At 42.8% G+C, this 25,542-nt stretch overlaps 1 protein-coding gene across 2 annotated transcripts in view; it reads left to right on the forward strand.

Annotated features, from left to right (window-relative positions):
- LRP8 (LDL receptor related protein 8) overlaps nt 1-25,542 on the forward strand; it is a 227,893-nt gene that overhangs the window by 150,779 nt on the left and 51,572 nt on the right. For both annotated transcript variants that reach the window (XM_048496745.1, XM_048496746.1), the window contains exon 4: nt 13,844-13,972. In XM_048496745.1, the coding sequence (XP_048352702.1) occupies nt 13,844-13,972 (129 nt within the window). The remainder of the gene's footprint in view (nt 1-13,843; nt 13,973-25,542) is intronic.

The raw sequence follows: 25,542 nt of genomic DNA on the forward strand, positions 1-25,542 counted from the left end.
CCTAGGAAGGATTGCAGTTCAGCCTTCCCTGTTGGTGGGAGCAGGCCATTCAATTACTGCGGCTATTTTTGCTGGGTCCATTTCCAAACCTTCATGAGGAGATTCTGATAACCCAGATAGTCTATGAAGGAGCCGATGGAAACAGCATTTTGACTAATTTTGACAAAGAGGGAGTTATCTAGTAGGACGTTGTAAGACTTCTCGTGCTAGCTTCTCATGCTCCCTCAATGTTTTGTGAGTAAATTAATCACATCATCTAAATATAATGCGATTCTCACCCCTTTGTATAACAGATCTTGTAAAACTTTCGTTGATAAAGGGCCATGAAGGCTCCTGGGAGGCTCCAGCTAATCCGAGATGGCATTATTAAATATTCATATATTGTCCAAACTTTGTATTGAAAGCTGTCAGAGTGTTCATAGCCTTCCGCAATATCTGGACTCTGTAATAAGCCTCTCTTAAGTCCAATTTAGTAAAGATCCACCCTTTGCCCAATGCATCCAAGAGGTCTTTAATTAAGGGCAAAGGATACTTGTTGGATAAAACGGACCTGCTGCATTCAATCCGGCGGTAATCAGTACAAAGTCTTAACGAATCCATCCTTTTTCTTAACAAATGGGAGAATAGGGGCGGCATGGGTGTGTTTTGTGGCTCGTTGTATGCGAATCCGCGAGCCAAGCTTTTTTTTATCTAAGAAGGCGCGGAGTTCCTTCTTCCTCGGTGGGACTCATCGCGATAGATTTACTACCTTTAGGTAACTGAGCTTCGGGTTGCAGTAAAATTTTGCAGTCAGTATCCCTATGGGAGGGTAATTGGTCGCACTCCTGTTCTTGAAACACTCCCTGGACAAGTCTTGATACGCCTGCGGGATTTCCGTAGTACCAGGGGTAGACAATACATTTAAAGCTGTAGGACCCATGAGCTCGTTCTCAGCGAGAGGTGGGCTTTCCTCCCCGTCTTCATGTAAGATCTCCACAGGGGATCCTCGGCGAATTGGAGGATCCGCTCTTTCCATATGATGGTTGGATTTAGGTGTAAGAGCAACCAAGGCACATGCCTAACACAATAGAGTGTTTTGTGCTAAACGGGAGCAAGGATGGAAACTTATTTTCTCCCAATGGTCGGCACAACGGAGAAATACTGGCTGGGTTTTAAAGCGTGCTGGACCTTTCACCGCTTCTAGAGGGCTACCATCCATTTGGGTAAAGGAATGGGTTTCACCAAGGGGACTTCGGTCTAAACCAAGTTCATCTGCCACTTGTGGTCTCATGAGACAGTGGGAACAGCCCGAGTCCACAAGTGCGGAAGCCAGGAATGCGCTGTGATGTTTACTTGGGTTGGCTAGCGCCGTGGGTTAAAATGGTAATAGGAGCACTGCCTTCACTCACCAAGCATCTCGAGTAGGGTTAATGTCCTCGGGTGCTGCTGACCAGGCAGAAGGCGCTACATTCGATCCTCGACATCTTCCTCGATAGCGGCTTTAGAGCGCATCCCCCCTGAGGCGGCGGACCTGATTTACGTGGAGGCTGTATTGCTGCAAAGCTGATCGTGTAGTCGGAACTTGGGGTTTTTGTTTCTTCGGGCAGTTGGCAGCCAGGTGGCCAGGTCCTCCGCTAAATAAAAGGCACAATCCCAAAAGCGGCGGCCGGCGTGCTCTGAAAGTGGTTTCAGTTGGCGAAGCGGTAGGAGTTGACTTGCGAGAGGTACTTGGTGCTGTGGTGTTGTGGCAGGTTTGGTGAGCGGATCGACCCATCTCTTGTGGCGCGCGCAAGACGGGCGGCGACCAGTGATCCTGCAGTTCGATCTATTCGGCTACTGTCAGCGGGATCCGGATGAGGATAACCGTTTCGCGCAGTTTGATGTCCATGCCTTCGAAAAAGTACTACTCACATTTCATCGCCGCGTTCTGGCCAGTCTGGAGGAAGTTTACTGGCCGCTGCACAGCAAGATTCTCGGGCATATTCAGCGAAAGAACGGTTACCTTGCTGGATGGTTTTACTGTATGCGTATAGCGGTAGCGTTTTCTGCATCAGGATCTTGGAAACGAAGCGCGTAGCGCCTGGAGGAACCCCACTGTCTGCGAGTGTACCGTCAGCCTGTAATTCGTAGAGGGTAACGAACCATTCAGCTGCTATGCCGATCCAGTACTGATCCAATGTCTCTGAACTTTCTCCCTCTCAGAATGATATAAATCATCATACTCTTGCATATGGGCATCCAAGTTGTAAGATGAAGTAGGGGAGTTTTCGATGCAGTCCCGTCAAAAAACGAAAGGCTGGGATGGGGTGGGGGGTCTGTAAAATCCTCTCTCAACAGCTCGAGGTGCGTGTTGAGGTTGTTGCTATAGGTAGCCTGGTGGCTGTAAGGGGGTAAAGTGGCGGGGCTGGAGGGAACCGGGAGTGGCTGAGGCGCCCTGGGTTGGGGGGCCGCTGGAGTCGGGGTCCCTGAAGAATGCTCGTGCCTCCGGCGGGGAGGGGCTGTAGGAGCCCGGGTAGAAGGTGTGGGCGTTATCTGGAGTCCTTTTGCCAGCGTAGCCCGCATTCGTCTTCGCAAATCCTGTTCTAGGTCGGCCAACTCTCTTTCCTGCGTGTTAAGGCGTCCTGAATTAGCATGCAAGGCCGCCCTTTCACGCGATCCAATTTTAGCACGTTCATCCCGTTGTATGGCTGTAGTCAGTTCATTCTGTGTTTGGATGGCCCTGATGCCTCATCACGCCATGGCGTTGTAAATCCATTTTTTGATTGATCCAGTACTTTGTCATGAACTGTCAGATTCTGCTGGAACTGTCCGGGCGCTAACGCTTTCTCTTTCGCTGATCCAAACTCCATTTGGATTTCTGCGTGTTGCTTCTCCACGGTCCCGTTGCAGATTTTCGAAGTTCCTCTTCCCAGAGTTCGCGTTCGCAGCATCTCTGCCAGGCAAGTTTTGGCCTTCACGCAGCAGGGCCACTTCATCGTCCTAACTTTCCTTAATGAGGGCATTGGGAATGGGTCAGGGTCGGGATTAAGTTCCACCAGACCGGACTTCTTTCGATTCCCCGACCGCTCCACGGAGGCTCTTCCATCCGCTTCTACCACTTGCCTCCCGGCCTCTGGAGCCAGCTGGTTTTAGTATGGATCCCTCTCCGATCATAGATCCGACTCGCGTCATTGTTCCAGCCTCAGCCGTAGTCTTGGGATCGTGGTACCTATGCCACTGCTCGCCCTTGGGAATAATATCATCAAAGTACTTTGTCTAGGAATCTTTCCATGGATTCCTAGGTGTCAGCATGGATGGTTGGGTTTCAATCCCAGTTCCTCAAAAAAGGAGGACTACGGATTTGTGCATTTAAGGGGTTTGTAATCCACTTTCAAGTTGTTGGAGGGAAACGACCGGGTCAACAGGCGCCCGCATCCATGGGATAATGCACCAAACGCTTCATGCATCTCTCATCGTGAATCCGGACCCACCTTGTTCATCCCAATGAAACAAGGGCAAACTTGTACTTGGTCTCTAGGTCTGGAGATAGTCACCAGAGAAATCGGGTCAGCCATTTCCATCTCCTAGGATCCTCGGAATCCTGGAAGGGAAGGCTCGAAGCTCCTCTATGGGGGCTATCGTGCCTTCCACATGGTCAAAGCGTGCATCTTTCAATCTCTGCATGTCGGAAACACCAGAGATCCACTTCTGATGTAACAGTAAAAGGTTAAAAAAGTGATTCCTGGGTCATAATGTAAGTATGAATTCCAAAGAGCAGAAATAAAAAGAGCTAGCTTTGGATGTAAGACCGTTTATTCAGACATCTTAGGAAAAGCACACACACACTTCCACATGACAGGAATGAGACCTCCCGTACCAAACTTTCAGGGTTATAATCAGTTACTTCAATCCCCTTCCCTCCCTGGGCCATCCAGGCCCATCTCATGGGAACGGAATGCTCATCCTGGACAGCAAGATAAGCCGTCCACCAAGGTTGTTGCCGCCGATTCTGGCCCGCCGCCCGGCTGGAGGCATTCCGTCAAGGCCAGCTGGCTGGGAGAGAACCAAGCAGAACTGCCATCCATAACATAGCTATTTACTATGTTAAATAGACTAAAGATGCTCATGTATGCTCCATTATCCACTCTGAAAGGACATTTTGGGCAGTTGCCAGCATTACCAAGTGCAAAATTTGTTATTGCCTGGTTAAACAGTGTTGTCATAGAGAGTTTCCATTTGATTTGTGACCTGTGGCATGTATTAGTAAAATGACTTGATCCCACCTAGATGTCCCTGGACACAAGGGAAGGGCTGATTTTTGCCAACTCCTTCCTTCCCAAGGGAGACTCCCAACCCTTCTATTCCTGCTGTCCACTATCCCCCAGAAGCATAATTTCAGGTTTGGACTGCCAGGATGGAGAAGTAGATAAAGATCCCCTTCCCCCACTAGCACTCATGGAAATCTAGGTATAGATTCAAGCCTATACCTTTATATATCAGTGAAGTGTCTCAATGTACAATAGTATGCCCATCAAACTATTGGACTTCAGAAACTCAGGCTGGGAAATTTAAAAACTGAGCCAAATTTGGCATACAAAATAAGGAACTTTCTAAAGATATGAGTAGTATCTTTATATATTTGCAAGTTGTGACCACTGTCATTCCACCCCCATGCTTACTGAAGGAGTTTAGTTCTCTGCTGAATACTTTTTCCAGTGGAATGTAGAAGAAGGATTATGTGTGGAACATCTAAGACCTGGACCAGGTACTTGTATAACGACCACCAGGGATGGTAGGATAACCAAGAGACCTTAGTTATGCTGATAGCTGTGAAGCAGCTGCAATAGAATTTATGGGAGACCAATGATTGAGCTTATTTCCCAGACACACTAGCATATTGAACTGCTAGTATCTAGAAATGGTAACCCATTATTTGGCTGTAGAGATAAGAGTAGCCCCATTTTATCTTTTTAGAAGGACAAAAGAGATCCCTATTAACCCAAAGAAATTGAAAGCATCTTCTTGTTGTATCCTCACGAGTATATAAATGAACTGGTGCAATTACATCATGTAAAGTGGTATGCCAAATTATTTATATACTTTACCAGATTTAAATCTGAATTTGGGCAAGGAAAGTTTGAGTGGTAAAAATCCTTGATCAGCACTATTGTTCATTTCGTGATCTTGAGCCTCTTTTAGCTTAACTATTTGAGCAGAATTGTTACAATGATAAAAATTAACAATAACCCACATATACTATTTTGAGTTTTTTGAAACTGAGTTTTGAAATGTTATAAGTTTGATAAATAATAACTACTATTGAAGTGAAGTCATGTGTTTAAAGCAGTGAATAGAGCGGCTCTTGGGGGAGGAGAGAAACCCTGTTACATGAAGACTGCCATCTGCTAGACTGAGTTTCTCAGTTGTTGCAAGTATTAGGGAACTTGTCCAGTCCTCTAACCATCACTTAGTCAATTAGCGAACTGAGGAATTCCACTGCCCTTTCCCATGTGAGGCTGCCTTTGATCATATGCTCTCCTTTCAGCTACATTCCCAGTCTGCTTAACTGACTGAAAAGCTTCCTTTACACAGGCAGCTGTGTAACTGTTTACACAGTTCTGACTTATAATAGTTCGTAAACTCTTCCAAAACAGATTCTACCTTAAGGCAGGTTGAACTGAGCGCGTAAAGACTTTAAAACAGGAAGATTGTGTCTGTAATTTGAATGAATGAAAGCAAAAGAATCCAGAGTTAAATTTGTCAGAACATAAAGGATACACCCAGGGGCAATTTTCTTTCTTTTGCTAAATCATGGAGCATTTCTGAAAATGCTAGCAAGTTGTTATGATGGATGTGCAGTCATGTAACAATTGTTTTATTTTCCTGATTTTCAAAAAATTCTGTGAAGTATTCTTAATGTACAAGTTTGTACTGATCTTCACTCTTAAGGATTTAAGTTTTTTTTGGTAGAAAAACTTGTCTATTCTAGATTAATTTATATATTTATGTTTGTTTATATTTATTAATACAGTTAATTGGCCAGCAGTTAATAGATACATCAAATGGATTGAATAAAAAAATTGCATCAACCTAACAAATTTCATACTTAAAAACCAAATATCCACTAAACAAACAAGTGATCTACCAAAACTAGAGCAAAATATATATAAACCTTGGGAGATGAATAGCTTCCCAAATATTAGTTTATAGTTAATATAAGACAAAGTATATTAGTTAACTAAAACTGAGCAGCCCTGTGACTCGGCCTCTCATCTTTCCCGCTGACTACCTAAACCTAAAGGGATTTTGTGTTTTGCCAACAATAATGAAGAGATTACTTCTTTCTGAACGAGAAACTTGCCAAGCACAAGTTTAAGTAATTGTCCATTTCCCACAATTTCACAAGGCACTGACTGAAGAGAAAGCTGAGAAGTTTCTAATGTATGTAAATCAAAGACCATCAAATCAATTTGTGGCAAGCCTATTAACCAGAGCTTCATGTAACTGTGTGCTAAATATGGATATAATGATAGATGTAGCTGAAGATGGGAGGCAGCTACAAGGTAAATAGCTGAGAAGAAGAGAATGATGCAGGCAAAGGAGAGGAGATTTGAGGGTTGCCAAGGAGAGGGAAAGAGGAAATAGTGTTGGGAGGGGAATACAGGGAAAGTGAGTGCCATCCAACAATCCTTAACCACCTTCTGCCAACTCCTTCCTTCCCGTGGCTGCCTTCTGAATTTGACAGACATTAATTTTGTCAATTCGAAGATGTTTCAAGTGCAGCCCTAGTGTTTTCAAAATGGCGGCCAGCATGCCGATTACCACTGGATTATTCAGCATATTTGTGGCTCACTGAACAGTGCTTCCCATTGAGAAGTGTTACTACCCAGTGAGTAACCTTACTGATAAGAGAGTATACCCAAACGCCTGAACTACTAAGATGTCAGTCAGTCAGTCTGTCAGGCAGACTCATGGGTAACTTCTACCCTTTTACCACTTTAGTTCAGTAGATCAGTAATTCCCAACCCTTTTTAACATCAGAATTTTGAGCCTCCTCACAGTGTTAGTTGTTCCTTTAGTATCCATTGATTGAAAAAATACAGTGACAGTGCTTAGTGCATGTATGAATTTATAAACCTCTGTCAATAATTTCCCAGCCTCAGAATGAGAACCGCTGCAATAGGCCTATTCATCCTCTGACAAAGCTTATCTGTGGCTTTTTAGCTTATGTAATTGACGTTCAGATATCATTAGCATAATGAGTATTAAAGTGTCTTCCAAGTATTCACCGGCAGTAATAAGACCCTGAAATGAAAATATTTTTTCCTGAAATCCTTACAATCTTAACTCCTTAACTCCTGTTGTTAAATACAGAGTTTAAGTATTTAGGATTAAGTCTTGGATTTAAAATTTCTTGATAATCCATTTATATTTATCTCTAAGATGATAACGGAGCATGTTAATCTTCATGAGAACAAGTGCTTAGGCGTCTTTCCTGCCTGTGCCAAGTATACTTGTGCAATCAGCATACTTCAGATGATCTCCAAAGTCAGGGGAAAAGGTCGAGCCAGAGAGAGAGAGAGACATTCCTGACCTCATTTGCCCAAGAGTGAAGTTTTTGTTACAAAAACCTAAGACTTGTATTTGTGAGAGGGCTGCAGTTCTTCATGCAAAGCATAAACTATTTGCCTAGAAACTTGAGAAACTAAGCTATCAAGCATTTATATTTATCAGGTTTCACTGCTGTGATCCTTCTAATAAGGTTACAGAATTTTGACTCCAAAGGTGTTACTCAACATATTTGGGTTTTTTAAATAATAATTTTCAGTTGAAGCCTTAAATCAGAAATTAGTTATTTGAATCTGAAAGCAATATTTTTCATTGCAATGCATGTTTTCTTATTAATATATTTGTTTTATTTTTTGCTGTCAAGTCACAGTTGATTTATGGCAACCGCACGGGGCATGAGACATTCAGAGATGGTTTGCCATTGCCTGCCTTTCTGTCCCAGCCCTGGTATACCTTGGAGATCTCCAATCCAAATACTGTTCAGGGTTGAAGCTGAGTATGTGTGGTTAGCCCAAGGTCATCCAGCAAGTTTCCCTGGAAAAGCAGAAATTTGAACCTGGGTTTCCCAGATCCTAGTGTGACATTTTAACTGATACACCATGTTGGCTGTCATATTTCATGGAGGCAACAATAATGCACAGAGAATGCTAGTGCAAGCAAACTCTACAACAAGGTATCATGAATAGAACTGGTGCCATGCTGTTTCACTTGTTACATTTTTCCAGTGTGAGTGTGTGTGGGGGTGTGTCCATCTATATTCCTCATGGATGAAGATCAAACATATGTCTGTTTTGCTGAACAGGGAATGAAACTACTCATGACTTGTTTCCCAATGTGTTTTCTTGTGCCAGAATAGATCTATGTGAAATTTGTAGCATCCATGGATAAATGCTATTAATGAAAACTTTCATGTGTCAGATGATCCTGAGTACTTTAGCTTTGTTCCACATTTCATGGAATAATTCAGTAACAACCTGAAATCACAGTTTGTTCTTCTAGCATGTCCAAGTGACCCAGATCATAGTGGTATATTGTGCAATATCAGGAGAAATTGTATCTTGGAAATCATGAGATACGAGAACACTTGAGATGTTTTAGTTTTTTGACCCTTGCAGAAATGCTGCGTAGGATACTTTTATTAAACTGAATTCTGGGCAGCATATTCTTACCTAAACAGAGTCATACCCTTCTAAGCCCATTGACTTCAGAGGATTTAGAAAGGTGTATGCTTATGTTTTTACTGTAGGGCTCTTTTTCTGAGGTGTAGTGGGTAATCTCTGGAAGCACTAATGCTTTGTGCCCATATTAAATGAGAGGTTCCATTTTTTTCAAGCTATGGCTCATTCCGCACATGCAGAATAACGCACTTTCAAACTGCTTTCAGTGATCTTTGAAGCTGGTGGAATAGCAAAATCCACTTGCAAACAGTTGTGAAAGTGGTTTGAAAACGCATTATTTTGAGTGTGCGGAAGGGGCCTATGTTTGTGTTCTGCTTCGAAACTGAGGACCATTTTTCAGATATAGTTTTAGGTTGCTTAATGGTTTTTATGCTGTTTTAACATTTTATGGTTATTGTTCTATAATTTTTTTTTAACTTTGTGTGCCATCTCAAAAAAAGGTCTCTGGAGAGCAACATGTAGATTTTTGACAGGCCAATTACATAGGAAAGCACCAATTAGCAAGGAGGGCAGCAATTAGTAATAACCTTCAACCTTGAAAATTGGAGTCCTTCGTGGTTTTAGGGTTCCTCAAGCATTCAGATACTGATTTGTTAGGATTACATTAATTGACTAGTCAATGGTCCATAGGCTGGTTAAAGCCCTGAAGCTGAGGATCAAACTAGTCTAACCTACACAACTGTTTTTATGGTGTCCCTCAGGTATGCCTCTAAATTTTCATCTAGCATTTTATCACAACAAAGAGTTGCCTGCTATTTTCTTGCGCTCAGAACAGATCAAGAATGATGTTAGAAATTCTTAACAGAGTAGTGGGAAAGTTGGCTTCATTGTTCAAGTTAGTAGCGCATTTCCACAAAAATGGGCTTTTTTTCACGCTCCCGGATGCTGTCTAGCCTGCTAATGAAAAAGTCTATAAGTTTCCCATAAGCAGAAGTTACTGAATTCCATTTTGTGCATGCTTGTAGAGTACCTGTATGGTGAGAACCTGACAAATGGTCTTGTGAAAGCAAATCCATTCTGTTATCTCTTCTTTTCCTTGAATATACATAATGCTTCTGTGCCTGAAAAGCTCAGCAGTGGCACAAGAGGAAGCCAAGCTGTGGGGCGCCAGTTAGGCTCTACAATTTCTGTGAAAGAATTTGTAGTGTTGGTGTGTAAAGAAAGCAAGCATGAATGAATGGGCCATTGGCTGTGGTGAGTCAATGGAACCGTCTTGTCGTCTTCGCTCTTGTCTCCCTATAAATAAAGCACTATTGTCCATCATTGGCATTTGTGCATCATTGTGATAAATTGGTCTTGATGCATCTGACATTTAACCAAGTTTGTTCAATGTTCTTTGGGGAAGGCTACTTCTCTATATTTTGCATCAACACAAACTCTTCCACACTGACAGCAGTCACTATCATGTACCAAGTTAACTGTCCCCTCCTTCCTAGGTCAGTGAAGATCGATGTAAGAAAAAGTAAATATTTTGGTCACAAATAGAAAAGTTATGGCAGCAAGTAAGCATAGGGTGATCTCCAGCTGCAACTGTATTCCACAGCTAGCTGTTATTAGGATTGCCTCAACAGACACACATGAAAACACCCTGGGCTATTTTCCCCAGTACTCTTTTGTTTTGTTTGTTTATTTGTGCAAATTTGTCATTTTTCATATTGTAAGGGCTAGACATGAAAGTGGAGATCGAGATAACTCATGCTTAGCCACCATTTGCATTCATTTCCCTGGCTAGAATTAATGAATAATCACAAGTGGGACCTACTGCTTGGATTTAAAAAAAAATTAGCTAGATGATCTATTAATTAGATGATTAACCTTGTGTCCTGTTCATAAAGGGATTCCTCCTTTCATATTTTTTTTCATATTTTTGAAGATTTTTTTGGCCAGTTCCAGGCTTAAAATCAATACTGAGATATGTATCCTTCCTGTCAGTTAGCTATGCTTCACTGTAATTTTATATTCTCATTGCTTGTACTTATCTTTTCTTTCCCTTTTCAACAACACAAATTCTCTGAATCACTTCACCCTCACGCCTTTCTGATGAGAGAGAGAGTTCTGTTACAGAAACAGGGAAGAACAATTCCTCAGAGGCTTGCCTTCAAATAAATATGTTTTCATCTGAACAGTTGTTTTGTTGCTGTCCATCTCTGTCAAACACTGTAGCTTCTTAGTTCCTTTCCCCCCCTTTTTCTTTTTGCCAGAGTTGCAGGTAGGCATGCAAGTTTTTAGAAATTAAGTTGCTTACATGTAAAACTAGGCAAAGCTTCTATAGTGAGAGGGTTTCCAGATAGCATATAACCCCATGGAAAAAAGGAAGCGAAAGTAAAATACCAGAGCTATGACATACTGATGATGTCTGTTCTATATATGCTAGCAGTTCAAGCATCCTTTGTATTTGGTCTTGTCTCCCACATAGGCAATCCCAATAGGAAATCCAAAAAGTATTGGACTTAAAAGAATCTAGGGGTGGCATTGAGATTAAACAATTAAACTTTGCTTAGAGGAGCAAAAAAAATTATAGGCCACTGTACCTCAAGCTGTTGAGAAAACACACTGAAGCATCTACTGTGCAAATATGTATTAAAGTGCAAGCAGATATAAACACAACTGGCTGATCATTCCTATGTCACCATATGGTGGCATAACAATCATATAATTGAGCAAAAATGCATACAAAAGGTAGGTGAATCAAACACCACCCATAAGCCAAATGCTGCCAGTCTGTAATCTATTTGGTAAAGTCCACCTCGCACAATAAATATGTGTGCAAATACTGCCATATGGAACTTCCTTGATAATTCTCCACATAGAAAAGTGATGGCGAACCTTTTCGAGACCAAGTGCCCAAACTGCAACCCAAAAACCACTTATTTATTACAAAGTGCCAACATGGCAATTTAACCTGAATACTGAGGTTTTAGTATAGAAAAAACAGTTGGCTCCAAGGCACGCGTTACTCGGGAGTAAGCTTGGTGGTAGTTGGTGGCTTTGCTTTGAAGCAACTGTGCAATGCTTCAAACGGGTGAATCACGACCCTAGGAGGGTTTACTCAGAAGGAAACCCCATTGCTAGCAACCGAGGTACTCCCAGGTAAAGGATCACACTTTCGTTCTTCCCATGAAAATCAGTAGGGTTTAACAGTGCTTAACAGGGTTACCTATACTGCTTCCCCAAAACTAGGTCTTAGGCTTAATGCTAATAATCTCCCTGAAATAATTACACTATTATCACATGACGAACTCTGGGCACGCATGCCCACAGAGAGGGCTCTGAGTGCCACCTCTGGTACCCGTGCCATAGGTTTGCCACCACTGACATAGAAGGACACAGTCAAGCGAGAATCAGCCAGCAAGATGAAAAATCATCCAAATCCACAAAGCCATCGTAATCCAAGATGGACATCCATGGCTAAGATCCTTATTTTCGACAAATGTCTTCCTCAATGGAAATATTTCACACTATTATTATTGCACATGCCACAAATTAATCCAAGATATTAACAAACTGAATGTTAACAAGAAACCATTCTAAACAGGCTATTGCACGGGCAGGGGCTAGAAGGGCAGTGGAAGCTGACTAAGGTTGGCTCTGTGCGCTGGTGGGCCTGGGCGAGGATGGAGGCTTCTGGGTTGGGCACTGCAGAGGTAGGTAGCTGGCGCATCTGCCCTTTGCATTAGTGGAATGGGCACCCATACCACACAGGGCTGCACTGACTCCAGAGGGTGATTCAGCCCCCCACTGGATTGGGCTGCCCATCTATTCTGTATTCCATTTCCTAATCTTTCTTCAGTGGCCCAATGTATTTAACTGTTGTAACTTTATTCAAATAGCATGTGTAAATTTGAGTTTATTCTGCTAGCTTGGAAGTGGTCCTTTTTTGTAAACTGTAGTTCTGAGCTTCAGGTGTGAAAAATATAAAACAATAAATTCCCAATGTTCCAGCTAAGTAATGTGCATAGTATCTGGGAAATGAAGCAGCAAAAAATGAGCTATGGTGGTTTAATAGTTAAACTGCACTTTGTTACTAAAGCTTTCTTTCTAACTTTTGTATGAAAGTGTTAGATTTGACCAATAAAAATACACTATGCCTGGGGAATGGGAAATTATCTTGCTAGAGTCAGTTTCCCATTCTGGTTGCACTTGTGTTGGCAGAATACAGAGAGAGTTGCTTGTTCAACTTTCTTCTCTTAGGACACTGTCACCTATAGACAATGTAAACAATGTTCCGAGGGTGCAGGAAGTTACTACTTAAGTTTGCTGTTTGTAAACACACAAAAAATCCGACATATTAAAACCTCAGAAAACTAGAAATTTTACCATTGTGGGGCTTCCCCTCCCCCCCCCCCAAAGACCATTTAACATTTTGGGGTACAAAAATATTGCTTGAGTTTATTGAGACAACATTGTATTGTAATATTTTAGTTGTGTTGTAGCTGATAAAAAGCAATAAAAATCATTATTAAAAAGACTAATTCAGAGAATCATTCTTATGTGCTTTGGAGAGAGACAGCCCTGCAAGGCAAACTAATGACCCCTCCTGCTAACATGGAGAATGTTCACCACAAAGAGATATGCTGGAATAGAAAAATACCATAAGATCAAAAGAGGTTAGAAGTTAGTTATTTTCCTTTAAAATTCTTAAAGGTTTGTGTTAGTTTTCTGATATTTGTGTTCAAAACGTAGTTTCTGTTTAAAATTCAGCAAATTGTATACCTTGGTAAAGGAAGCATAGTGCCGTCAGTTTTTCAACATACAAAAAGGGCAGGGTGAATATGTGCAAAAGAAAACTCTGCCTCTTGTCACAGTGTGTTTTTAAAGTCTACATGCTCTGGTACTGTGAAACGCAATGACTGCTCTTATCGCAATCAAAAGTTTTTAGTGGAATTGGTTGTTGTAGGTTTTTCAGGCTGTGTGGCCAAGGTCTGGTAGCCCAGAAAAACCACAACAGCCAGTTGATTCCGCCCATGAAAGCCTTTGTCGATACATTTTTAGCAGAAATTGTTCTACCCCAAGGAATTTGGCTTGGGGCAGAATTATACATCAAATTCAATACCTGTTAAAAAGGGCGGGGGGGGGGGGTTGGTAGGGTTGCTTAACATCTATTCCTTTTTTAAACAAACTATGTTTTATTTTTATAGACAGACAACTTTGTCCAGCTGAAAAAATTAGCTGTGGAGATTCCAGCAACAAATGTATCCCTTCTTCGTGGAGATGTGATGGGGAGAGAGACTGTGAAAATGGAATAGATGAGGCTGGCTGCACTAGTGGTGAGTCTATCATTATTTTAACTTTGTGACCTCAAACTGCTAATTAGCTGACAGCTGATTGATTTCTCTCTCCTATCTCTTTCACACATGCCACACCTACCTGCCTTCATCAGTTGATGTGTATGCAGTGGAGCAGGTTCTTTATTGGCTAAGATCCAAAATAGTGTAGAGGGGAAGTAGAGGATAATTTTACACTGGTATCGATGTAGAGACACACAGAGTGCTCTGTCTTTGCTGGCCTAACACACGGAGGCAAAGATTAGTGGAGAACATGTATAAACTGCAGGCCTATTTGTTCTATCATTGAGTGATATTGAGATTGCAGCCAGTGATGTTTGAGCAGGAAGAAATATGTAGTTAGCACAGCCTTGTTTGGCAAACAGTAGCAAAAAGAATGCAGCCACCTAGCATGTTAATATAATTTTTCATGAAATAATGCAATGAAATTAATGATAAATGGTTCACATTATTTCATTTAACTCAGTTTTGGAATTTTCAGAAGTACATTTTACTATATCTTGTATATGTAGGAAGGGTAGCAATGTTACAATCACTTAATGCTAGCAGACGGAGGCCCTTTCCGCACTGCAACGGTGCGGGGGCGCATGGACTGTCTCAGGAGGGCAGCAGGTGGCGGCACAGCCTTCGCACAGGCTGCGCCGTCGCCAAATGCCTACCTTGCCTCCTGGCTTCCAGCTCATCGCAGAAGCCAGGGGACATGCCCCTGCAGCCTGGAGCGATGACTCTGGAGGCGTTCGGGAAAGGGGGGGGAATGGCACCTTCCTGCTGCTGCTGTTCGCATGGCAGCGGTTGGAAGCTGCTGTTTCCGAAATACCTCGCTCAGTGAGCGAGGTTTGGAAACAGTGGCTTCGCGCCGCTGGGGGGTTGCGAGGCTGTCGCCTCCCCAGGGACACTGTTTTTAGCGTCCCTGGGTCGCTGTATTCCGCCCGTGCGGAAACAGCCAGTGAGAAGTAAGGGCCACTTTCTCTGCTGCAGAAAACCAGTGCAGGTTGGGACTACAGTGCTGATGGATGAGGGATCCAGCCTTCCCCCAGTGCCTTCCTCCCAGGTGAAAAATAGCTCCATGAGGATGGTTTTGCCCTACTGTAGGGTTTCGCAGGCCACACATATCATGTTGTTTAAACCTAATTTTAGTGCTTCCACTTCCGCAACAGTTGTCGCACACCTGAAAATCTTTTCTGAGATGCAGCCTGTTGGATGCATTCATATTAAAAATATCCCATGCCGGACAGGGCCATAAGATCAAAGGTCAGAATGTATAGTTTATAGCAGTAAAAACTTAAAGTTAAAAAGTACTGTGGAAACATTAGGAAAAAGTAGGGTGAGCAGTTTCAATCGGTTTGGGTTTGAGTCAGTGGCTAGGAGCGTACAATAAATCTATGTTGATTTTGCTGTCCCAGTTCATTTTTTTAGTACCTTTGACATAATTAGTGAATGCTCTCTGAATTTTTGCTGATCAGATTTGTATTTTACATAATTTGATCTGTACTTCCTGAATTTCATGGTCTCTTGGCCTTTCTGCAATTTTTTTCAAGCTCATGTATCTAATGACAGCTTAGTGAAGATCCGGTCATAGCATCCGTGAAACTTTGTTGGAACAAAATATTGTTAATCTTCAAAGTGCAACAAGAGTTCTGTTTAATTTTTTTTCTGGATGAAAACAATGCCTTGGCTGTTTAAAACTCAGAAGGGCTGCAGAGGATTGATGTCAGTCCTTTCTGTTACCCAAATCTGATAAAATCCCTCTCTGTTCATATCCCCATTTCTTCTCAGTTTAAAATCTTCTTCACCCTCCCCCTCTTATCTTTGTGTTATGCTTCTTCTCTTTTTGAACTGGAAAAAAATGGTATGGCTCCCTCTTGCTTCTTCCTGTGTCTGAGTCTGCGCCCCTCTTTTTATCTTGCTTGCTAGAAGGTTCATTTGTAGTTATTATACCAGTTTTTGGAAAAGTAAAACCTTCCATCGTATAAAACCCTCCTGCTATGAAGAGATTTCCCTCTGAGAGCTTTTTTCCTTCTGCAGACATCCAGAACACAATATTGCTGGCACTAATTGTGTGTTCCTTGTGCTGGGTGTCTTTCTTGTTTACCCATTTAACTAGCTTGCCAGTGCATACACTGTCTGAGCTGGCAGAAGTGATCTCTAGCTTGTTACTGGAATCTCCCAGTTGGTTTGCGCAGATTTCAACATTTATGTAGACACCTAATATAACCACACTGACCTGTGCTTCTGTAATCTTGAGGCTAGATTGTAGTAACACACCCTACATTTTTCCATCTTCTTGTGCAAAATAAAATACATTGCATATATTTCAGTTTTTCCCAAGATTTCAGTTGGGGTGAGCAAAAATAATTTTTTTCTCCCAGCTTCAAAATTTCTGGTCATTTTACATCTCTAACCACAACCCCTTATGAAATATCACTAGTTTAGAAACCCTAATTCTCCGGATATTGGTGTTGCAGACTTGAGTTCTGTTACATAAAAATTCTCTTCATCCACTATCCTGTAATACTCTGAGTTTTTTTCTAGCTTTGATGATTATTGTGCAGAATGTAAAGGCAGTCTGTCTTCTTGGCCCAACCAAGTAGCTCACTTTGGAATACCCTAGCAGAATAAACTGTTAAAAAGCACTGGTTTGTTTTGGGAGTTCTGGTTATGTAAAAAGCAGCTTCTTTCAGAAGGAGGTTCTGTTTGCTTCTAAAATCTTGCAGTGAAGTACTGTTAATCTGCTGATGTGAACTGTTCTAAAACATCAGTGTGACAGGTTCACACATACATGATTGCTGGTAAGTTTCAATTATGTAAACATCTGTGGGCTCTTGCTTCTCATTGTTATAATTCAAAAAGCCAGATGTGATCTGAAGTACTCATACGGCTACTGCAGGTACTCTGATTACAATGAATTTCCTTTTGTCTGACTAGTTTACTCCTTTCTTTGTGCTGCTGCAGATTTTAGGTTCTGCAGCTTCTCTCCCTGTGAAGGTGCCCTCTGTGTGCTGAGAATTAATCCATCCTACTCTGGGTAGTGCCCATAAATCTTCCCTGTTGGGCAGACATTGATTCCAGTTTCAAATTAAAGTCAGCCATTTGAGTAATCTTTTTCCCTTCCCAGAGTTCTCTGCCTACCTGTCATAATGGTCCGGTTGACCATTTCCTACAAATTGCAAAACTTAGCACAGAACTACACATTACTTTGGCAAGTAGATATTTCCAGGTATAGAAAAGATGGTGCACTTGTAGGAGGAAATGAGAATGGGAAAAAGAAGTCCTTCCCATGCCCATGGATTTTCCATGGCTGTTGCCTTCCCCCAGGAAATCCCTTCACTATTCAGCCTTTGTCCAAGCCTGACTAAGGATAAAAACAGGTCAAAAATGGACAAGAACCTGCTGGGGAGAACTAGAATGTGGGAAGAAGGGATAAATACACCTTTCTTGCATGCTGATTCTCCTCTGAAACATCTCCCTCTCATCCCCCATTAGTGTTACAATACAGACAATGTTAGAAAACCATGTTTGCCTTATAACACACTGATGAACCACCATTAGTACTCCAGCCACAATTCATTATACAAATTGTAATGACTCGAAACCCACTGATCTTTCTTGACTGTGACTGCCATCTTCATGATCATTGTCTTAGATGTCATCAAGAGGTTGACCCATTATGCTGACCACGTGAATGCTAACTACCTAGTACCACATTGTAAGTTAGAATTGTGTATTGTGCTAAGCAGCACAGAGAATTTCACCATTCTTTTGTGATTGATTGGCAGTCTTCAGAAGAATATTAAAAGCCTCGTTCTCCCTTGGCAGAATGATACAGTTGTCTGACTCACTAAGTGGTTACAGGTTGTTGTGATAGGTCTGTATTCATCCAGTGAAGGCAGGGAGTAGAAGTCTCATTCCTTCCCAGTGTCACAGTGTCGTATAGAAGTTCTTGCCTCTCTTCCTTTCTGAGTACCAGTTAATCTGATTTTAAGTGCTCCCATGAACCATCTAATCATTAGCTTTAAACACTAGTTACCAAAAGCATAATGCATCCTACTTAATTCTACTCCAGAGACAAAACCACCTGCAGCTTAGTCGTCTCACAGATGAAATATCCATACTATTAATGGATGCATCTCTCTCTATTGATTTATTGAGTTAAACGCCCAAAGGGATATTTTTATCTGGGAAAGCTGGAAAGTAGCAGGAGTTTCTTCAAACAGAAACAGCTTTGGCTTGATCTTCCTGAGTGTATCTCTTACTAAGTCTAAAAAGAGATTAAGCAGAATCACACACACACACAAATACCCCTCTGTACCCACACAGCTGTTGCAGCAAGGACTCGTTCAGACCAGAGAAATACTGTACAGTGTTTTATATCATATACTTTGTAGCATGATTTTAAAAACAGCCTTTAAATACAGCTAGTGGGTGATTCCCCTGGGGGATTATCCTGCAGTACCTGAAGGTGAAGGTGGAGATCAGACAAAGTGCACCATTGGTAATAGTACATTCCTTCCAACACACACTAGAATCCCTGCACATTGCAAAGCATTTCTGTTCTTGCCCAAGGAACAGAAAAAATCTTTCCCATGATCTTTTTTCTTCCCTCTGGTAATGTGCATCCCTTCTGCAGTAATCAAAAGATAGCAAATATGAGCTTCTGTCTGTGGTAGATAAATGAAAGAAGGGATGCCTTCTCCCATGCTTCCTTTAAAAACATGTTTACCAGTCCTATGATATTAATAGTGCAGACAATGTTTGCTTGTCTTGATGGTCTTCCCACTGGATGAAATTTCTTATACTGAAACCATTTCCATGTCAGCAATTTCATGAATATTATATTTTGCTCATCATCTGGAACGTACACCCCATTAAAAACTCTGGCAAATAAAATGGCCTTGCAGCACCTCCTAATGATTTCTTTTTAAAAAATATATAAAAACTGCTTGATTTTATTATTGCCAAATAATACATATGTACACATAGGATTATATTATAAGGCAGAAATCATAACTATCTGACACCTGTAAGTAAATCCATATTGAAAATAGCCTGTTGAATGATTTCTAAAGATGGTCATTCTCCTCATCTTCCCAGGAAGCCTATTGCACAAAGTGGGAGCTACACTGGAAAAGGTGTGGGCTCTGGTTAATGCTGGGTGGGCTGCCTTATGTGGGAGGAACAGACTGTGAGTAAAAGCCTGAGGTTGGTGCATGAAACATGTAAGGGGAGACAGGCCTTTAGCTTTAGATATGTGAATTCATTCATCTAAAAGCCTGCCTGTATATCCAGCAACTTGTACTGGAAGGAAGCAACCTGGCAACCAGCGTAGCTTCTTTTAAAGATACACAAGATACGTTCCCATCAGTTAACCTCGGATGATAATCAGGCTACTGCATTCTGAACCAGTTTCAATTTCTGGTAGTCTTCAAGGGCAGCCCAATGTAGAATGCATTACAATAATATAACCACATGGTTACAAAAGCATGGATCAATGTGGCCAGACCAGCTGAGTCTAAGAAAAGAGTTTGCAAACCAGGTGCTATTGGCCATTATGCCAGCCTGCTTTTGAAATAGCAAATCTGAGTCCATGAGCACGCTCAAATCCTTTATTTGCTCTGCAAATGCCAGTTCCACAAGATAAATAAATCCAATACATCTTAGACCTTCCTAATTAGCATCACTTCTGTCTTGCCTGAATTAAGCTTCAGTGTAGCTTCTTTCTGCCTCAGCCACCTCACCTCAGCCTCAAAGCACTGGTTCAGAACAAAGGTGGAAATATTCAGAAGCTTGGAAAATGAAATGTGAAAATGGATGTTGTTACTGATGACACCAGTTTGTAAACTGATGACACCAAACCTTGCAGCTCTAGATAATCTTATTCAACAGCCTCATAAAGAGGTTGGTGACTGAACCATGATTTACACTCAAGTCTCCAGGATCCTGCATTCTGTTTCTTGTCTATCCCTATCTACCTTAGAGAATCTTTAGTAAAGAACATCTTTATGCAAGAGAAATAATGGCCCCTGTGTGCCTATTTGAACATTAGCAAGAATTATCTAGCAAGCTTTTATAACGTGCATTTTGTTCAATTTTGGCAATTTAAGTCAGAAAAAGGCATTGTAAATGCACTGTTTTGCATTTAATTATGACAAGCGACTGATTTTATAACAAATGGATAAGCTCTCAAGGAGACATCAAGATACGATATGTATGTGCCAAAGCCACATTTATTTCAACATGGGGGTGTCATTGCAGCCAAACACAGAGTCAATTTTATTTTATTTTATTTGTTCTTGTGAACCTCCAGGATAAATCTGAATATGGGATGAGATAGTTCCTAAAGAACAATGAGGATTTCCCTGCAATTTCTCCTGCTTCCTAAGGAGCTCTAATACTTTAAGTAGTGATAAGGTAGCAGCTGTATACAGCCTTTAATTTTTGAATACCCAGGGCATAAAGCATAAGCATTAATCCTTCCAGCTGTCCAGTACTTAAACAGCATGTGAAACGGAGGTATGGCACTGTTTCATAACCTTACCTTATTTATCAAATGTTTTGTTAGATGACCTGTTCTCTTCCCCCTCCCCACACACACACCCAATTTTTTAATTCTTTCATGTTCTTGGCCAGTAACAAAAACAGAAATGCATTGGAGGAAAATTGTGTCTTTTTACTATACTCTAAAGAGAAGGACAGACATGTTATAATGACTCTTAGGATCAGTAATGTCATCAAACAAATTTTGGGGAAGATAAAGTGTATTTTGTGTTCTTTGCTGGGATCTTCCCAATCACAAAATTTCGAGATCATAATGAAAATTATCATGGAAATGTTATTTATATCATAAAGAACAGCTTTGGGAGCTGCAGCTATTTATTTATTTAGAAAATATATATTGTGACTCTCCAGACCTGATTAAGATTACACACAATGTAAAGCAGTAAAAGCAATAAAAATGTATCAACAAGAAAAACAAAACAAATGAAAACTGCCTCTAAAAGCACTGAAAAAGAGCAGTCTCAAATGATGTTGATAAAACAGTCCACAAGCAACTAACCATACAACAGCTTAAAAAGATGGAACCCATTAGTTAAATATCAGGGTAAAGAGAAATGTTTTGGCCCAGCACCTAATGAAGAGTAAGGTAGATGCCAGGCAAGCTAGGGGGGGAAAGGAATATATTTCTGCACATGCTTATATGTGCTCAAATTGCACTAGAGGACAGACCAAAACTTGTATGTCTATACAATTCCCCAATTTTTGAGCTTTTTTCCTTGTTTTTACAGGTTGTAGCTGTGGAACTATGGTTGTTTTCCCACTTACCATCTGCTGCGTGCTGCTCTACCAAAGTAGCGTGGGGTCCCCTGGCACTCCCCACTACAGGGGCGGTGACAACGCAGCCACCCCGACGCTGCCGCTCTCGCACCCCCTCAGCATGCGACATTTCTGGCGCTCCTCAAAACGGTGCCTTTTGATGACCCCTGTGCGGGGTCGTGGGGAAGCCCAGGAGCGCGCCAGAAATGACGCGCGCTGAGAGTAGCGCGCAGCAAAGGGTGGTCATGGTAAGTGGGAAAACGACCAATGATTTAAAGGGGCCAATGATATTGGGGAGAGGTTATTTAACTCTTTCCCATTACATTTTATCCCTGATGCAAATCCTTATCCTCACTGAAGAAAATATATAAGTGGTAAAAGCAGTGGTAAAATAGCAGCAGCAGCATCCACTGGTCTGACTTTTTGATACCACTGTGTCTAGTTTGGCCCTTAATCTTCCTCCAGTGGAAATTAATGTTTCTGATCTGTGAGAATTTCTTTGGTCACCAGCTTCCCACAGACCTACCGTATATACTCGCAGATAAGTCGACCCACGTATAAGTCGAGGCACCTAATTTTACCACAAAAAAATGGGAAAACTTATTGACTCGCGTATAAGTCGAGGGTGGGAAATGCAGCAGCTACTGGTAAATTTCAAAAATAAAAATAGATACAGGTACCAATAAAATTACATTAATTGAGGCATCAGTAGGTTTTCCCAGGAGATGAAATGAAACAATGCATCTGAGAAATAAACATATTGTGGAACTTGGGTGATTACAGGCTATAAACTAGGAATGCAAGACCAATCAGGTGACCTAATTAGATGCTGCTGCGGTATAGGAAAGCATCTCCTCAGCCATCAAATGAAGGAGAGTCTGGTAAACCTATGGAATTAAGGCTGCACTTCTTTGCATGCTTACCTGGGAGTAAGCCTCACAATACAGCAGAACTTACTTTGAAGTGAAAATGGAGGGGATTCAACTGCACAACACATCAGTCCTTTCCTCAGTTCTTTCCTGCCATGGAGCTGAAGGTTCTACAGTTTAAACCAGTGCACATTTACTTGGAAATAACCCCCCTGAATTTAGTTGAAATTTATTCACATGAAAGAGTACACAAGAATGTAGCCTTGCAGGGTACTTTTAAAAATGCATTTTAAAAAATCAGATTTAAAAAATCCAGCACAGAGTTTAAAATGCTTATAAGCCATTGAAATCAAATGTTCTTTGCTTGATTGCAGCTCTGGCTTGAAGATCTTTTACCATACAGATCTTTTGAACAAAGCATTACTGTAAATATATTTAAATAATTCTTACTAAGAGATGGTGTGAATGTGCTCTAACATCCAGGATAATGATTTTAATCAATAGTGATTGTAAAAACAGAAACAGGGAGGTGGTATTTACAGCAGATAAATTATGCTCGAGTATGATATGGTTTACGTCTCTTTTGAGGCACATCATGCTTCCTGTTAGCATGCCCATGCTCTGCAATACTTTCCCATATTTTTCTGCAGTCTTTCAACAGGCTCGCTTTGCCAGTGAGCCGGAAAGAGCACCCCAACTTCATGACAACATAGGAACTGGGTGAGCGGACTTTTTCAAGGCTTCAAAATGAGTGAGAAAGACCCCACCCAGACAGCAACGGAGCGGAGCAAAGTGAAGGGAACCAGCCATTCCCTTAGAAGCGGCCAAACCAAACACATTAAACCCAGCACAAACAAACAAACTTATAAATGCCTTTAGATACCTAACTCAGCAAATGAATAAGACAAGGAGTTAAATTCTTCCGTCTACCATTTAGGACTATTAGGACCATTTAGGACCATTTAGGATGGGGTAGATATTGCGGTAGGCGGTGGCCATATGATAGAAGGCGCATGAGATATGGGTTCGCTCCTTCGCCTTCTGACCTCCGACCTATCCCGAGAAACGATGGTGGCTGGAATCAGGGACACTCTGCTTCGTCTTTGGTGTTGATTAATGCCAGGTCCATCAATAATAAGACCATGGTACTCCGGGATTTTCTCGGAGCCCAGCAGATGGACCTGGCATGTGTCACCGAAACCTGGGTGCGCGAAGGTGAGACCGTCGTCTTGGGCGAAGTCGCACCGCCAGGTTTCGCGTGCCTCCACCAATCGCGAACACAGGGCCGGGCGGGGGGGGGGGTGGCACTGTTCATCCGTGAGTCTATCCCCTTCAGGGCGGCCCCTAACCTGGAGATCACCGGCATGGAGTGTGTCGGCTTGGAGTGGTTGGCCTCGGAGAAACTGGCTGTTCTTCTGGTGTACTGGTCGCCTTGCGCACTGGGAAACAGTCTGCCGCGGCTGGCTGGAGGTGGTGTTGGACTGGGCGCTGCGGTTCCCCAGACTTATTGCTTTGGGGGACTTCAACGTCCATGCCGACACCGCCTCATGTACAGTGGCAGCGGATCTAGTGTCATCCATGGCGACGCTAGGCCTCTCCTTAGTAAATTTGGACCCCACTCACGAGGCCGGGCACATGCTGGACTTGGTCTTCGGGTTGGGGATTAATTTGGTCATATCCTCTGTGGATAGAGTTCCATGGTCCGATTCCACATCATGCCTCTTTGAGGGTCCTCGGATGGACGCGGCCTCTATCACTCCTCCCAGTTGCCCAGGGTGGACGGGGGGCTGATTTATGCCCGCCCGCTGGAGATTTATGGATCCACTTTGGTTTCCTGGAATGCTCATTAGCGGGACCCCTGAACTCCGGGCCGGCACACCTCGGGATGTGGAGCAGGGTAGAGGGACTGGAATTCCCGGCTCTCGGATGCCATCGAGGCTGTTGCCCCTCGGGCGGGCCTTCCTATGTCTCCCTCACCAGCCTCTGCACGCCTTCCATGGTATACGGAGGAGCTTCGTACCACAGTGATGGAAAAGGGCGCCTTTAGGACGCCTAGGATGCGAAGTTTGAGGAAATCTCGGACGAGACTGGCGCGCTAATAACATCTTATATAGGGACGCTATGAAAAGCTCTATGGAGGGATGGTTGCACGCACGGAAGCGAGGCGAAGAGGGCTTTCTTCTCCTCTCGCGATCCGGCTAGCTCACGGCCGGCACAATTATTGTTTCAGAGATAATCTCGGCTCCTTTAACCTCCTTATCAGAGGGTTCTTCAAATTCCCAATTGAGCACTAGCTGTGAGGCATTTATGAGCTTTTTTGCGGATAAGGTTGTGTCGCTCTGCCAAGATCTTCCCTCTACGTTGGCTACAATTAGTGAACTGGAGGCTCCCTTGCCGTCTTCAGGCCCTTGTTTGGCCCAGTTTTCCCTGCTCTCCGAAGCCGCTGTCGACAGAGCCTTAGCTGCTGTTAGACCTACTACCTGTCCTCTGGATCCGCAAGTGGCGCCCTTCCTGGCTTGTTAAACTTTGCCGGGGGGAGCTACGACCCCATCTGTTGAGTATTATCAATGGCTCCCTTGAGCAAGGAGTCTTCCCAGATGGGTTGAAGGAGGCAGTGGTCCACCCACTCTTAAAAAGACCATCAAGTTAGGATCCATAGGGATCTGGCTAATTACCGCCTGAAGTCTCAATCTTTCGTAGCTTCTGGGGAAGGTAATTGAGAGGAGTGGTGGCTGGAGCAGCTTCAAGGCGCTTTCTGGATGATGCATTTTCATTGGCTTTTCACCCCTTCCAGTCCCGGGGCTTTTCTCGTGGCGTGGGCATGGGATCGGAGACTGTTCGTTCATACTGGCCACAGACACACTCCCAGATACAGCCTCCTCGACCGAGGCGGATCTGGGGCGCTTGCTGGTATTGCTAGGATCTTTACCGCGAGCCGCTTTGATGTGGCTCGCACTCATTACGACCTTTGGACCCAATCAGCCTCTGGCTACACACCTCTCTCTGGAGTGCGGGGCACTGTCCTTCATTGGATTGTTTCGTTCCTCCAGGGCCGGAATCAGCAAGTGAGATGCGGGGATCAGGCCTCCCGGAAGTGCCCACTTCATTGTGGTGTACCCCAGGGGGCGCTACTATCCCCGCTATTATTTAACATCTATATGCGACCCCTTGCTCAGCTGGTACAGAGTTTTGGGCTAGTTTGCCATCAGTATGCGGATGACACACAGCTCATTCTGTTGATGGAGGGGGGAGCAGCCACCGCCCCTGCAGCTCTACAGCATTGCCTGGAGGCGGTCGCTGCTTGGTTGCGACAGAGCAGGTTAAAACTGAATCCATCAAAGACGGAGATCCTCTGGCTCTGCCGCGAGGGGG

This window comes from Sphaerodactylus townsendi, linkage group LG05 (assembly GCF_021028975.2).
Source record: "Sphaerodactylus townsendi isolate TG3544 linkage group LG05, MPM_Stown_v2.3, whole genome shotgun sequence".
NCBI classification, from domain to species: domain Eukaryota; kingdom Metazoa; phylum Chordata; class Lepidosauria; order Squamata; family Sphaerodactylidae; genus Sphaerodactylus; species Sphaerodactylus townsendi.